The sequence below is a fragment of the Balaenoptera physalus genome (assembly GCF_965194825.1).
Source record: "Balaenoptera physalus genome assembly, chromosome: 15".
NCBI lineage: Eukaryota > Metazoa > Chordata > Mammalia > Artiodactyla > Balaenopteridae > Balaenoptera > Balaenoptera physalus.
In genome coordinates this window covers 50,949,890-50,967,057 of record NC_138894.1, presented here as the reverse complement: position 1 = coordinate 50,967,057, position 17,168 = coordinate 50,949,890, and the positions used below count along the sequence as shown (strand labels likewise).

Here is a 17,168-nt window from a genome sequence, read left to right as displayed (position 1 = left end):
AACAAAACCAAAAAAACAACTCCTTTCCAAGCTAGGATTGAAATGGAGTCCTTGGCTGTGGCATGAACCATAATAATTACCCATGTCCCTGCCTTGGGGGAAGACTGCAGTGATATAGTTTTTAAAACTTCAGTGGTTTGGTCCAGACTTTTAGCAAACAACCAGTACTAGGTGTGAACTGTTTTGTCAGTAAAGCTTCAAGTCATTAGAACTGTCTGGCTTTTTGTTTCTGAGTCATTAATGCTATTATAATCACAGAATACACCTGCATTCTTCTCAGGGCAGATTTTAACTTGCTCTGGTATGTTTTCCTGATAAAAATGCCATTTGAAAGTCAAAGAAGAGTTCCTATCAATAGAAATAGTTTAAATGCCATGCATGTATCAGTCAAGAACCATATAGCGACCACACTTCCAAGGCTTGTAGCCTCGACAAAGTGCACTCTACCTCTCTTTTTCTCTTTCTCATTCTTTTAAATTATTTTGAATGAGAGCTGGAAGGGACAGCTCTTAATTTTGACAGCTGAGAAAGCTGAGGCCCAGAGAGGTTAACTGGTTTAATACAGTCAGAGTCACTTAGGGGAAGATTCAGATGGGAACCTTTTTCTCTTGCTGAGTTTCATGGAGTTTCTGCCACTTTTTGCTGCCAAAGACTACTTTCTGGATCCCCCTGAGCATTCAAGCATAAAAACATTCCACTACAGGAGAAAATTCTATTAATTAATAAGGGAAATATCTGTGCATTACAGCTGTAACTGTTACAATGGAATTTATATTGGAGAAACTGAGTATCTAATCAGAGGAGAAGAATATCTTTTTGAAAAAAAAAAAAAAAAAACAAAACCCACCACATGCAGATCTAATTCTATCCAAAGTATACCACACTCTGCTAACTGCAGAAAATAGAGAATGAAGAATCACTAGACGTATCAGCTTCTTGGTGGGCAGCACAAATTGTCAGCTACTGGAAGATAGGCTCTGAATATACCAACAAAATCTTGGAGCTTGTTAGAAATGTGAATCTTGGGTCTCACCCAACACCTACTGAATCAGAATCTTCATTTTAATAGGATCCCCAAGGAATTCACATGTTCAGTAAAGTTTGAGAATCATTGGTCTATCACACATAGCATATAGAAGATTCTCAAAAACATATTAGAGAATGGAATCCCAAATTTAAAGAATCCCTCAGACAATTTTATAAAAACAGAAAAACTGATTTATTCAGGTGTCACCTTTTCTTTTTTTCTTCATCAGTCCTTTGAGGAAAATATGTACTTATACACAAATACACAGGTAGAAAATGGTCGCTGTAATACTGTTTTACAAGATACTTCAGCAGAACCTATTTTTGATTAGAATAGTCATATGCTTGCTCATGTCCTCTACTCTCCTATCTTGCTCTCTTTTTCTCTCTCTTCCAGTTCCATTCTACATCTCTTTTTCTGCCTCTCATTCCTCTTACAACTGCTCTTGTCTCCCAGAGTAAGAGGGGGTCCCTGGAAGAGAAGGATATAGCTCAACTCTTTGCTCTATTTTGCTTTTTTTCTCCACAAATGTATGAATACATTCCTGGCCTCTACCCTCACAGGTGTTCACTGCATTTTTGCTTTTTCCTTAGATGATTGATGTTCATACTGAGTGGTGTGTGGTGATGGTAGGTGGTGTTGGGGGGAAAGTATCACTGTTACTTGAGTCACTCAGCGGAAGAGCCAGGGAAATTTTAATAACTGGCTTCACTGTTTCATCTTAATAATATGTGGTATATATATATAGTTACCCCCCCTTATCTTTGGTTTCGCTTTCCGAAGTTTCAGGTACCCACATGGTCAACCATGGTCTAAAAATATTATGTGAAAAATTCCAGAAATAATTCATATATTTTAGATTGCCTGCTATTCTGAATAGTGTGGTGAAATAACTTGCCATCCCACTCCGTCCTGCCCATGACATGAATCATCCCTTTGTCTAGCGTATCCTGCCCATCAACCGATTAGTAGCATCTTGCTTATCAGATCCACTGTTTTGGGTATCGCAGTGCTTGTGTTCAAGTAACCCTTATTTCACTTAATACTGGCCTCAAAGCTCAAGAGTAGTGATGCTGGCAATTAGGGTATGCTACAGAGAAACCGTAAAGTGCTTCCTTTAAGTGAAAAGGTGGAAGTTCTCGACTTAATAAGGAAAGAAAAAAATTTTGTATGCTTAGGTTGCTAAGATCTACAGTAAGAATGAATCTTCTAAACGTGAAATTGTGAAAACAGGAAAAAGAAATTCATGCTAGTTTTGCTGCCAAACTCAAACTGTAAAAGTTATGGCCAGTGCATGATAAGTGCTTAGTTAAGATGGAAAAGGCATTAAATTTGTACAATAAGATATTTTGAGAGAGAGAGAGACCACATTCATATAACTTTTATTACAGTATATTGTTATAATTGTTCTATTTCATTATTAGATACTGTTGTTAATCTCTCACTGTGCCTAATTTATAAATTAAACTTTATCATAGGTATGTATGTATGGGAAAAAAATAGTATATATAGAGTTTGGTACTATCCATGGTTTCAGGCATCCACTGGGGGTCTTGGAACATATCTCTCAAGGATAAGTGGGGACACTGTATGTAAAATCGATCAATGGACAAGCAATACTTATGTCATGAATTTTCAGCTGCAGTAGTTACCCAGTTATGATCTCTGTAGTTAAGAGGTTCACCTAACTGTAGCAGAGAAGAGAAAGTATTTCTTCTCCTTTAAGGGAAAGTGGTGTTTTCTTTTTTGCTGAGTAATAGAATTGACATAACACTGATGTGTCATCTATTAGAATAATTTTAAGATGTAGCTCTCCAAATCAACTACAGAGGCTTGGTCTGACTTTGAATCTGCACCTGATTCTTCTTTTCCTAATTTGAGATTTATACTGAGGAATAGGCAGTCCAGTTGCTTGCAGTTACTTTTACCCCCTGGTCAGGACCTCTACTTGATTTTTTAAGCTCTTGAGAAAATTCAAAACATCATTCATATTTAATCAAATAATTCATGCAATCTTCCTTATTGATGTTGTCCTTATTCTCTCTTGTCATTATAAACTGTTGCCTTTAATACAAGACCAGAAACTGTGTATTTTACCAAGAAAAATACATATATTTTGTTATGGATTCATAATGCTTTTGGGAATGTGTAATTGTGCCTACTCCTGACTTTGATATTATAACCAGCTTTTCTAATAATTCTTTAAAACTCTGTTAGAACCCTAATACTGTTTGTGGCCAGGTTTTTACAATGACAACTAAATAGCCCAAGCTCTTTTTCTAATACAGTGATATTCTATTTGGGGTATTAACCATCGGTGATAGCTTGGTTTATTGGAAACTATTGCTCTGGCATGCTTAAACAATCCATTTTTCTGCTTAAATTGAAAAATCAGAGAAGATTTTTTAGTTTACTTACAGTTGGACTCTAATTTACATTGGCCCTGCTATTAAACATTTTTTTAAATGAACTAGTCACCACATAATCTTTCCTGTTTTTTCAGAACTATCATTAGCTATATAAATTGCACCACAATTAAATTTCCTTCTTTTATTTAGCTTCTTTTTATCATTAGCTTTCCCCACCCCCACCAATTACTAAAGAAGGGAGGTCTTGGAATTGAAGTTTAGAACAAAGCCCAGCATCTTTACCAGCTTGTGTGGGAGGACATTTTTCTCTGGCTACCTTCCTCCCTGGATTAGGGTTCTTCTGATGCGCCAAGTCGTGAACTAGTTTTACAAAAAGGGCCCACAGCTTTTACTGGGAAGTTTAATTAATCATGAATAACTGGAATTTTCTGCCTTGTTTGTTGAGTGACGTTTTATTCTTGGCTACATCCTGACTATATAATTTGCCAAAGTCTGAGGAATAAAAGAGCATGGGGATTCAATGTCAGTCCCAGATAAGTTATTTTCTAATCCACTCTATGATGGTCTATCTAAAAAGTTTATTTTGTTAAAAATTCAGTTGCCCAAGAACACAAAGGTAGGTCAGGATGGAATCCAGGTAAATCTCTAAGAAAGGTTAGTCAAGACATGGTCAGGATGTTGCTGAAGTGTAAGACAACAGAGTCTTAGAGGTTACACCTTAACACTTTTATTTCTTTGTTGACTCTTTCTATATTCCATCCAATAATGTCTTTATTGATTAAATCATGTAGTAGCTGTCCAAGGTGCCCTTTCCCTTGTGATAGGTAAACACATGAATTTAGAAAGCAGTTCCCAGTGTTGATTTTACAAGAATAATGAGAGGGGGAACTGTGTTCCAAATCATTTTAGAAGCATTATCAGCTTTGATCAGTTTAATTTTTGTACATGTTACTTTCCTACCAAAAAATGGTGCATTGTTACATGTTTGTGCACATGCATGTATATGGGCATGAACTTGAGTGGGTATGTGTATGTGTGCATATGTGTGAGTGTAAATAGCTGGAATAAACTAAATCTAGGCAAGAAAGGGGGTATTTAGGCTGTGTGGGCAGGTTTCTAAGGTGCCTTTTAACAACTTCTTTTGGAATGTCCTTTCCTTTTTTAGACGAGATATCTTCTGATATCACAAACTGCTCAGGACAGAACATGGATAAGGAGAGAAAACCATCTTACATAACAGTATCTCTTTAGGCCTCAAATGATGAAAAGCAGTGATTAGGAAAAAAGCTTACTGGTGGGTTTCGAATGATGCCAAATACCTAAATCACTCATATATTTTAGGAGAATGATTAAAGTTGAACTAATTCTCTAAGAAGCTTCCTCAAATAAACAACAAATTCGAAGGATTCAACAACAGACTCTGAAAAACAGACTTATACTGCTCTTCATAATTTTGGTATATTTAAAAATATTGAGATACTTAAGTTTTTTAGTGAACAGTGAAAAAGTCAGCAACAATTTAATGGCATACTCATTTTGTGAATGTATGTATGAGAGGAGGGCTTTGCTGCAAAATAGTGAGATCTAACTAATCACTACTGAACAAAAATTCTTCCCTAATCCAGGTTGTGATAGACCTGGTCTCCAGGGTGGACACTGAATGGGAACCTCTGAGTTGTTTCCTGTTTTGGATTGTGTTCCACATTTCCACTCAAGGGAGTAGGATTAGATTCTCCGCAGCACACACAGCTGTTTAGAGTGCAAAACTTATTTCACTACAGTCTCTGGAGCTTTTTGAAGTTTAACTATATGTACAAAGGCAGTTGCAATTTCCATCATGATTCTCCCTTTAGCTGGGCACACATAAAGCAATACACACAGCTTTTATGGTTGTCTCTAGTTCCATTGTCTACTTCACACTCATATTTCACATACAGTTAAGTACATAATACCAGCTAGCTATTAGCTCCCAAGGGGCCCTCAGTAATCTGTGTTCTTTCCTGGGCCCCTCGGATCCATGGATTTCTTTCTCACTTCTCTAGAAATTCAGTTCTTCCTACCTTGGGACCAGATCAGAACTGTGCTTCTTTAAGTCACCTACAACCAACTAAGTGACTTTCCTGGATTTTACCCTTTAGCATTTTAACAGAATAAATTTAAAAAGAATAGTTTCATTCCTAGCCACAGAAATCAGTCAAGAAAAAGAAATAAAAGATATCCAAATTGGAAGGGAAGAGGTAAAACTGTCACTATTTGCAGATGACATGATACTCTATATAGAGAACCCTGAAGACTCCACACAAAAACTTTTAGAACTAATAAATGAATTCAGCAAGGTAACAGGATACAAGATTAATATACATAAATCTGTTGCATTTCTTTACACTAACAATGAAATATCAGAAAGAGAAAGTAAAAAAAAAATCCAGTTTAAAATCACATAAAAAAATACTTAGGAATAAACTTAACCAAGGAGGTGAAAGACCTATATGCTGAAAACTATATAAAACACTGATAAAGGAAATTGATGATGATTCAAAGAAATGGAAAGATAGCCCATGCTCCTGGATTGGAAGAATTAATATTGTTAAAGTGGCCATACTACCCAAAGCAATCTACAGATTTAATGTGCTCCCTATCAAAATACTCATGACACTTTTCACAGAACTAGAATAAATAACCCTAAAATGTATATGGAACCACAAAAGATCCAGAATTGCCAAAGCAATTCTGAGGAAAAAGAACAAAGCTGGAAGCATAACCCTCCCAGACTTCAGGCAATACTACAAAGCTACAGTAATCAAAACAGCATGGTATTAGCACAAAAACAGACATATGGATCCATGGAACAGAATAGAGAGCCCAGAAATAAATGCACACACCTACAGTCAATTAATCTATGACAAAGGAGGCAAGAGTATACAATGGAGAAAAAGACAGTCTTTTCAACAAGTGGTGTTGGGAAAACCGGACAGCTACATGTAAATCAGTGAAATTAGAACACTCCCTTACACTACATACAAAAATAAACTCAAAATGGTTTAAAGACCTAAATATAAGACATGACACCATAAAACTCTTAGAAGAGAACATAGGCAAAACATTCTCTGACATAAATCGTAGCAATATTGTCTTAGATCACTCTCCCAAGGCAATAGAAATAAAAGCAAAAATAAACAAATGGGGACAAATCAAACTTAAAACCTTTTGCATAGCAAAGGAAACCATCAACAAAATAAAAAGACAAGGTACGGGATGGGAGAAAATATTTGCAAATGATGTGACAGACAAGGGGTTAGTATCCAAAATATATAAACAACTCATTCAGCTCAGTATCAAGAAAACAAACAACCCAATAAAAAATGGGCAGAAAACCTAAACAGACATTTCTCCAAAGAAGACATACAGATGGCCAACAGGCACATGAAAAGATGCTCAACATCACTAATTATTAGAGAAATGCAAATCAGAATCACGATGAGGTATCACCTCACACTGGTCAGAATGGCTATCAAAAAGTCTACAAATAAAAAGTGCTGGAGATGGTGTGGAGAAAAGGGAACCCTCCTACACTGTTGGTGGGAATGTAAACTGGTGCAGCCACTATGGAAAACAGTATAGAGGTTCCTTAAAAAACTAAAAATAGAGCTATCACATGATCCAGCAATCCCACTCCTGAGCATATATCCAGAAAAGACAAAAACTAATTCGAAAAGATACATGCACCCTAATGTTCATAGCAGCACTATTTACAATAGCCAAGACATGGAAACAATCCAAGTGCACATCAACAGGTGATTGACTTAAGAAGATGTGGCATATATATAATGGAATATTATTCAGTCATAAAAAAGAATGAAATATGCCATTTGCAGCAACATGGATGGACCTAGAGAATATGATACTAAGTGAAATAAGTCAGACAGAGAAAGACAAATACTATATGATATCACTTACACGTGGAATCTAAAATATAATACAAATGAATCTATATACAAAACAGAAACAGACTCACAGACATAGAAAATAAACTTACGGTTACCTAAGGAGAAATGGAGGGAGAGAAGGGATAAATTCAGGGTATGGGACTAACAGATACGAACTACTATATATAAAATAGATAAGCAAAAAGGATTTACTGCACAGCACAGGGAACTATATTCAATAACTTGTAATAACTTATAATGGAAAATAATCTGGAAAAAAATATATAACTGAATCACTTTGCTGTACTCTTGAAAATAACACAATATTATAAGTCAATTTTACTTCAGTTAAAACAACTACATAACAACAACTACGAAAAAGATAGTTTCTGGCTGGCAGTCAAGGGAAGGAACCAAGATGGATTGCTCTGATCCCTTCTTCCTTTCTTGCTCTTATTTTATAGAGCTTCACCCAGTGTCTTGGTTTTCTTCACAGTATTAGAGAGCTTACATAAATATTTTCCAGCCTTGTGATTATTTCACTTCAAATATCATAATTATTAACATTTCCCCAACCCAACTGTATTTTCATTATTCACCATTAGATTTCTGAGGAAGGATATATTTGATATAGAGATGCACTCACTGGTTAAATGTCTTGTCAGAAAGTTAAAAGAATTCTAGTATTTCTAATTACTAGTCTTGCTTTAGGAATAACAGCAACTTATTTATTCACCAATGTTTGTTAAAAACCTAACAATCCACAATATAAAGAATAAACTTCATAGTTCCTTCTTTCAAGTGGCTTAAGCTTAAGATGGGAACTAGATATTTAAGACCTCCATCATTGTTTATCTACTTTTTTTTTCACACCTTTTTTGGAGTGTAATTGCTTTACAATGTTGTGTACGTTTCTGCTGTACAACAAGTTGAATCAGCTATATGTATACATATATCCCCAAATCCCCACCCTCTTGAGCCTCCCTCCTACCCTCCATTATTAATAAGAAGTTTGATACATATAGAGTTGGTAAATACACCTTATACACATATGGTACATAATTGCTCATTTTCAAGGATGGTTTTAGAAGTCAAGTAAACTTTAAGCCTGAATTCTCTGATGATTAAAAACCATTCATTTATTCAAACACACACACACAAACACGAAACATTTGCTTTGTGCCTTTTCAATAATAAGTAAAACGGGACACAGTTTGGGAAGATACTGAGACAGGGCTGGAGGAACACATTAGTATTTTGTTGGGGAGAGTTACTGAGGATGGAACTAGTCATAGATGTTTGCTCTGCAGTGCTTCAGCATCACATGTACTATCAAATTTTGTTTTCCTCCACGTACCCCTACCCCTTACCTCATTAGCATTCCTATCAGCAGCACCCTGCTTCTGGGGGACTCTCCTGGGAAACCACTCTTGGGTAGAAGGAACATGGACACAAAGCTGCTTTTCGCTTGTTCTGCTTGGCTATAAGATGGTTACTTCCCTCGCTATTCGGATCTTAATTTCCTCATCAGACCTCTCAACTTCCCCTCATCATTCTCTTCTAAATGTTCCATTCCAGGGAGGAACCAGGCTTTTGTTCTTGACCACATTTCTGGGGACATGTTCTTTTTTCTGTCTAAATGTGGATTTTAATAAATTGTAAGCATACCTGTATCACATATTGGTTTTGCTACTACTTTTGGCAATTCATTATGTACTTCCTGTGATGTCCCATGTGTTAACTTTCCTGAGCTATATATTTTGCTTCTTTTATTGTTATTTTATAATTCATGGGTTAATGATGGTCAGTTCCCTGAGGACAATGGCCACTCCTTCCTTCTACTTTTATTCTATCAAAGTGCCTTACAACAGAAAGTGGTTCTTAAAATTTGATTGGATTTTATTGAACATTAACTGAATGGTTTTGCATTCTGTTTGATCAGTTTCGCTTGTGATATTGCCTGGTTACCCTTGACTAGTATGGATGTACAATTATTTCAGAGGTAGTTCAAGTTAGTTGAGTTGAGTTAGCCGAATATCTCAAGTTTTTAAGTCATTTTGTACACATTTACATAACATTGATTCACTCTCTGTCCCTCCTTTAATTTGTGGTTATTTGAAATTGACAGCAATAAGCTGTTCATGCTGCTGCCAGTATCCTGGCACTCAGCCTTCCTTTCATGTCATTTCTTCACTTCATCTTTATTAAATGTTTACAAATCATTTAGGTTCAAGCTACAAGCCTGCAATTGTGGCTAAATGCTTGCAATGACAGCTGTTTTCTTCTGCCAATATTTGAATGCAGTTTTCTTGATCAGTTTTATTTTTGAGTGTGCAATTTGCAGTTACCTCCTGGAAAAAGAAGCATGGTAATGAATTTCAGATGTGGCATGAATTACTTATTTGTACCTTCGTACAAAATCAAACACATTTGGGGCAAATTTTGTTTACTCTTTGGTTTCAAAGAATAAAATTGTGCCAATAATTCAACAAGTGCAAAGGCAATCTTTATAAATGGGGAAATTTGTTGATTTCAGAGACTATAGTTTGAAATTTTCTGCTGGAGAAAGAAATAATGAGCCAGTACCAGTGCACATTCCTGAAGTTACCCAGGCTTGCAATTCTAGTCTAATCTGCTTCTTTTTGCTTCTATGGGGAGAGGAAAGTTCATTCTACAGATTATGTTAACTAGTTTTAACAAGAATCTTCTTGTCTTTGATGGGAAGTAAATCTTTGATAAAGTTTAAATTGAATAGAAGATACTTATGTGACTACTCTTCTAATATTTGATGATATTCACAGAATCTAAAGGAGATGTCAGCTATGCATCTGATATTGAAAGGATCTCCTATCACTTTGGTAACCAACACACACTTTAAGGCCAAAATCAGAGTCAACCTCCTCCTCTTTCACAACTCTACATGAACTGAACCTCCGAACAACAATGTTTGTGCCTTGAGTATAAGGGGGATGCCTATAGAAGGTAGGGGTATCACAGCACCAATCCTTACCATAGCCAAAACATAACTGCAAGTTTCACTTACTGACAATTTAAGGGCAATTATAGTATTTCACACTTGCAGGTTTTATAGACAGGTGCAAGATCTCTTGTTTTCTGGTTAAAATGTCCCCTTTTCCTCTAGATTGCACGTATATGTCCTTGGTTTGGGGATATAGTCCTAACCAGGACTCATGGCCAATAATATTTAGGGATCAGAGCACTGGTGATGACAACAAGAAAGGTGAGAGAAATGAAATAGAAATATTATTCTGTCCTATAAGTAGAATGTATATTTTAGATGTTTTCTCTTCATTACTTCCCATATCTCACGTAAAGTATTCTGACCTTGCCCTCTCGTTTTTATAACTGAATGCAGCTTCCTGAAGTTAAGATTAAGTTAGGCCATTGGTTCTCACACTTCAGCAGGGATCAAAATCATAGAATTGTTAAAACACAGATTGCTGAGCCCCATCCCCAGAGTTTCCAATTCAGTAGGTCTGATGGGGCCCAAGATTTTGCATTTCTAATAAGTTACAGGATAATGCTAATGTTTCTGATCTGGGGACCACACTTTGAAAATCATTGAGTTAAACAGTTATACAACTTAGTCTTCTGTTGCAGAAGAGTGATCATATTGACCTCTTCCATCCTTCCACCTCAAATAATTGTCACTCCATTTTTATGAAGGAATTTTAAGGAATTTTCTGACTACACATGAATCAGACAGATATACATATTATCTATAAAATGTATATTAAAAATGAGTCTTAAATTAACTGAAATTTTATGACTACAGTGTTTGGAAAAGTAAATTATGAAACAATGCTAGATTTTTCAGGAGGAAATCAATGCAATTACACTGCATCAGCTTATTTTAAAAGTAATTAAGTTTTCCCTATAAACTCAACTCCTACCCATTTATATGGCCTTAGAGAATTTTCAGATACTCAAAGGTAATTAACAACTAAACACAATGAACTATTAGTAAGTTAATACCCATTTTACTTTGTGCTTGAAATATTTCTTTTCTGTTAATATCATAATTTACTCAACTATAGTCTTCCTTTTGCAAAATATCTATTTTCTGAGATCAAAGCTCTTCGCTGGGCTGTATAATTACATGTAACAAAAATTAGGCATTTCCTCACAAAACTAACAGGAGAAAACAGAGACCCTAATGACATTAGTGAGGATCAGCAAAAGGGTAGTGTTTGAAAGTTGTTTGGTAATGACAATACCAAGTATGCTAAGCTACTTGATTACACTATAGTTTATAAATCCCCTTTTGGATATGTGATCATTTAAGTTTCAAATGAGAGAAGCCGAAGAGAGACATCTCTAGCAGCTGAGAATCTGTACATGTTAGTTCATGTTTCTCTTTTTTAAAGTAGATGTATAGATAATAACATTTTTCCTTTTCAAAATAGTATTTTAGTTATCCTTATGTTTATAAAGAAACGTGAGGAGGATAATAGATGGTCCCCAAGAGCTTAGAGCTTTTTAACCCTGAGTGTAATTTTTTCATTCCTTTAGGCTTTCCAAAAGGCAACAGTTTTAGCTTTTTAGTTGCTCCTGTGTCATAGGTAATAATAATACAAATCAAATAAAATCATTGAAAATACAATTGAAAATTGAAAAAAAGCTTTTTGGCAAATAAAACTTTATAATTGAAGTATGGTATTTAATTTAGCTGAGTGGTAAAATTTTTCCCAGTGGAAATGAGGAAAGATGAGCTAACTATGGTATGACATGTATCTAAGTATGTAGATGCTAATGTATAGGTATCCTACACATGCAATCTAGAACAATGTGGAAACTGACAAACTGGCGGGATCCTGACAACTGCAAAGAAAGGCTCTGTCCAGGTACATGAAGATCAATGAAATATGGTTTTTCAAAGTTCAAAACAAATTGAAAAAACAGTCTTACTGGACAAACAATGCCTTAACCTGAAAAAGTGGCTCTAACATTCGACTTTTTCACTGTTGGCTGTGATGTGCAGGACATTTGGTTATTGGGGGTTTGCTAGGGTGATCCACAATGCCATTTCCCCAGGACTGAAGCATTTCCAGCGATGTGGGACATTAAGTTTTCAAACCAGGAACATCTTGGGTAGACAGGGATGGTTGGAAACTCTAGGGTATGCTTTCACATTTCTCAGTTATACCTTATATAACACAAGCCAGGTATTGCACTCTGGATTTGGCTCCACAATCAGCTTCATTAGACGTTTGTATCAAGTTCATTTTTTGATGGTATGGTTTCTTTAGCAAGTTAGTAACGATACTTGTAAACCCTGCATGAGGTTAGTAATGACTTAATTACCAGCTATGCAAAATATTCTACATTTAATTTTTTGAAAGTTCAATTAAGTGAACAAATTCCTTTGAATTGGGCAATTGATGCTTTTCTCTTATTTGCCAGTTCCCAAATGATTTTTTTTTTTTCCTACAAGAATGGGGCTCTTGGAAACTTATATATGATAAAAAAAATTCTTTCTCAGCTCGAACTAGTGATTTCTAACTCCATATCCCTTGAAGAATATAACATAGTGACTATGCACTAAAGATCCAACTTCCTTTTGGAGCAGATGAATATCTTTTGTCTTTGAGGTAGATAATATTTCATGGAGAAATGAATAATTTCTAAAACTTAATTTTTACATGACTCCAGGTATGTAACACTGAAATGATCTTCATGTAATGCGATAGCTGCCAAAGATGGGACCTGTCTTTGAAATTCTCTGTGTGAATGGCCTCCCCAGTATCACGCTCAGTTGGCAAAAATTACCTGAGAAAAACTGCTTACTGTGAATTGATATTTGGATGTTATATTTTAAACCCCTTGGTTTTGCACAAAATTGAAAGACTCTGGACAAATAGATGAATAAAAGTTAAAGGATCATGTTTTCACTAAATGTTAAAACATGGGAAGCTGGTTAAAAATATATTTATAAAATAGAATACATTTATTTATTTATCTATTTATGGCTGTGTCGCACTGCATGTGGGATCTTAGTTTCCTGACCAGGGATTGAACCCACGCTCCCTGCATTGGGAGCTGAGAGTCTTAACCACTGGACCGCCAGGGGAGTCCCTAAAATAGAATACATTAAAAAATATCTAGTGATATTTAAATTAGGTGGCAACTGTGATTGGTAATAGTGCATTCAAAGGCACGACTGACTTTAACACTGAAACACAGTTCAGATTTCAGCCATTACATTAAAAATGTCCTCAGCTTTAAGTTATGTAATGATAAACTGTACCTGTTGAAAAATATATGTGGGAAAAAGAAATAATTTTAATACAAACACGACCCATCTACAGGCATTCATTTATTCTGATCCAGCAACCATGGTAAATGTGTTTGGATTACTGGTCATAAGTATGCAACATTTAAAAGGGAGTGGAGATCTTTATTAAAACAGAAGGCTCCTCAAACTCCACAATGATGTCAGTAATGTAGGTCCTTGGAGCACATTATTGTTTCAAGCGGAGGTCCCCACACTTTCACATGGTTATAAAATATTATTTTGTGCTGCTGGCCTGGAATGAGAATGTCATACATCTGCAGGCAATCAGAAGAAACTGGACTGCATGTTTGATTAGCTCAATAATAAACGGGCACAAGTGTGACTTGACTTATGTTAGTCAGATTCCCTAGACAGATTATCCTGTTGTTATCATATGAAATAACCCCCTTTTATCAACAATTAAGTCAGTCCACATTTATGGGCACTTTGCAAAATTGTGAGGTGGGAAGAAATCCAACTTAAGCCTTAAGTCATCCACAAAACTTTTAACCCTACTTTTAATGATACAGACCCCCAATCCCAAATTTTTGAAATTAGTTGAATTATGCAAAACAGTTTGGGTTGGAAATGCCCTGTGTGCACACAATCAATGAATATGTATTTAGCATCTACCATAAGCATTTAATAGTTTTAGCTTAAAATTAAAAGAAATTCCCAAAGAAGTAAGGATTATAAATATTTTAAAAGTAACTTACTTTGTAAGATAGTCTAAATCTTTAAGAAAAATTAAATAGGATTTCATTTTTATTATTCACTTTTATTATACAGTTTCTACTGTAACCAAGGCATGTTGTAAATCCTGAATAAGTTTTATTCTAGAAATTTTTCATTCGATTCTAGGCATTGTTCTTGCTTTCAACCACAACTGTCAATGGTGGACCATAAACTACTTTGACAGTTTCTGATAAACGATCCATTCATTTACCTGGGTTTTCTTCTCCTAAGTACCATTAAAACATACATCTGAAGTGTAAAGAATAATTCAGTATGTAAAAGTCAATACTTCAAAAATTTCAGTAAAACTTATCAGCTTCAGGAAAAATACCACCAAACCTTCCAATATAATTATATATTTAAATAACACAATTAAAAGTTGGTATCTTAAATAAATTCAAGGTATTTTAAAACCAGTATTCACTCAAATACACACACCATATATATTTTATATAAATATACATTTATTTGTAAATATCTATTTATTTATATATATAAATAACCTCATGAGGTTATCTCTTTGACATAATCCTTAAATTAAATATCTGAATATCAAGCAGATGCTGAAGCATTCATCATCAATATTGGAATTCTGACTCATGACAGTAACACAAAACAGATGTTAATATGATAGGTTCTCTGAAAAGTGACACCATCACAGCATGGGTTAGCTCTTGATGTGGGATACTTAAAATTTGAACACAAAATATAAAATAATAAAAGTCAGAGCCTGATAGGTTTCCTTACTTCATTTATAAACCATTTAAAATCTACTATATTTTATACAGAAGATAAAACTCAACACTGGTGAATAAGGGGCAGCATTCTAGAGGACCAGCAGTTGCTTCTTTCACTTAATGCAGCAGCTAGGTGACCCCAGCCGAACCCTTCAGTGTTGAGGGAGGAAGGTGCTCTTCCTCATTCAGGCAGGTAGAAGGTAAGAACTCCTGGGCCCTTTCCATTGGCCAGGGGGTACCAGGCACTTATGGTGTCTTATGGGGTTTACCCAGTCAGCCCCTGGTAGTGAAAAAGTAGTCTGGAGCTTCTATTGCCATGCTAGGCAGATCTAAAAGGGTTTGCTAAGTAGGCAAAGAGGAAGAAAATCCCTTAGCACAGTCCAGTTAGTTAATATCCTACATGTCTTCAAAGCCCAAGATTCTTATCACTTTGCTAGCATGAGTCTACAGCTGTTTATAGAATACACAGTGATGTGTACTCTTTGTGAAAATAAACAGAAAAACCCAGGCGGACAGTGCCATGGTGTAAGTGATATAAGCGAAATGTGCTCAAACGAGAGCTTAAAAATAGATATAAATGTGAGTGGGGGAGACTCCCTCAAAGGTAATGAGAAGCAGAAGTCCCATTTCTTTATTCTTCTGTGAGGAAAACAAGTCAGTGGCAAGTTCAATAAAAAGAAAGTTTGAGACCTTAAAGGGGGACATTTGTGGAGGAGCTTGACAGCACAATTTCAAATTCCAAATGAATAATTTGCTCCTTTTGACAGCTGTGACTCTGGCCCCATCTGTCTGGGTTTGAACGCTGACTCTGTACTCACCACCTGTGTGACCCCTAGTTCTCAAACTTGGCTGCACACTGGGACCACATGGGGAGCTTTAAAAAAATACTGATTCTTGGAACCCACCCCCTAGAGACTGTTATTTAATTGGGCTGGGGTGTGGCTTGGACATGGAGAAGTTTTAAAGGCTCCCAAGTGACCCTAAATATGTGCAGCTAAGGTTGAGAACCACTGATGACCTCTCTGAGACACAGTTCCTCATTTGCAAAATGATGATGGTACTGGCAGCAACTACCTTTTAGGACTATTGTGATGATTGAATATGATAATGCAGGCAAAGCACTTAGCACAAAGTCTGGCGAGTGGGAAGCTCTCAGTAAATATGAGCTGTTGTCATCCTCACCACAGGTGCACCTGGGCAAGAACTTTCTCATTAGCACAGAAAGTCATGCTTACCTTGGCACACGTTATGCTCACTCTGCTCATAGCCTGTTGCACACTGGATCCGGTGAGAAGGGTTGGAGGGAATGCGCTGAGGGTCAGCTGGGTTCCGCCGGATGACAAAGTTATTTCGGCCAGTCTGCACTTCAGCAGCAGCACTGGCGACAAAACCACCCCCAGGCACCGCTCCACTGGCTGCCATGCCACTGGCTGCTACACCCCCAGTGCCTGTACTAGAGGGCACAGCTGCATTTGTAGCTGCACCCGCACCTTCAGCTGATGGTGTTTCTTGCTGCGGTTGTTCATTGTTGACAATAATCTGGGCTGTTTTAGGAAGGCAGAGGTATCCTCCATAGTGGTTGACGCATTTCATTCCACCTTTGCAAGCGTCTGGGACAATGTCACATTCATCAATATCTGTGGTCAGTAATAAAATAAGTCAGGAATCTTCTTAGAGAGGAAACTCAACATGTAAATATATGCTTATGCCTTTTGGGTATAATACAGGCAGGACATGAAGGACATATGAGAGGGATACAGAGAGCTATGTTCAGATGGGAAGTCTTTGAAAGTTGGCTCACCTTTGCACTGCTGTCTTATAGGATCCCACTCATATCCATCTGTGCATTGCTGTGAAGAAAACATCAAGATGGGGCCAGGAGACAGTTAATTGAGTATCCATTCTCTGAGAAGTCACTCTAAAAGCTTCATACTTATGGCAACAATCTTTGTGCTAGAGTCCTAGATAAATGATGAGATGGGTAGTTTACCATTCTGTAGCTTTTTAAAAAAGACACATCTGTGCACTGGACCGCTTCAGGGATCCCTTCTCAATCACCAGCTGTCTCAACTCTTTTGT

General features: G+C 36.3%; 2 protein-coding genes across 7 annotated transcripts in view; one reads left to right on the top strand and one right to left on the bottom strand.

The window, feature by feature from the left end:
• LOC309643539 (uncharacterized protein) overlaps positions 1–17,168 on the top strand; it is a 412,666-nt gene that overhangs the window by 214,379 nt on the left and 181,119 nt on the right. The window lies entirely within an intron of this gene.
• EFEMP1 (EGF containing fibulin extracellular matrix protein 1) overlaps positions 1–17,168 on the bottom strand; it is a 68,808-nt gene that overhangs the window by 45,742 nt on the left and 5,898 nt on the right. For all 4 annotated transcript variants that reach the window (XM_082426288.1, XM_082426290.1, XM_082426289.1 and 1 more), the window contains 2 exons: positions 16,891–16,939; positions 16,325–16,726 (listed from right to left, as the gene is read on the bottom strand). In XM_082426288.1, coding sequence (XP_082282414.1) covers positions 16,325–16,726; positions 16,891–16,939 — 451 coding nt within the window. The remainder of the gene's footprint in view (positions 1–16,324; positions 16,727–16,890; positions 16,940–17,168) is intronic.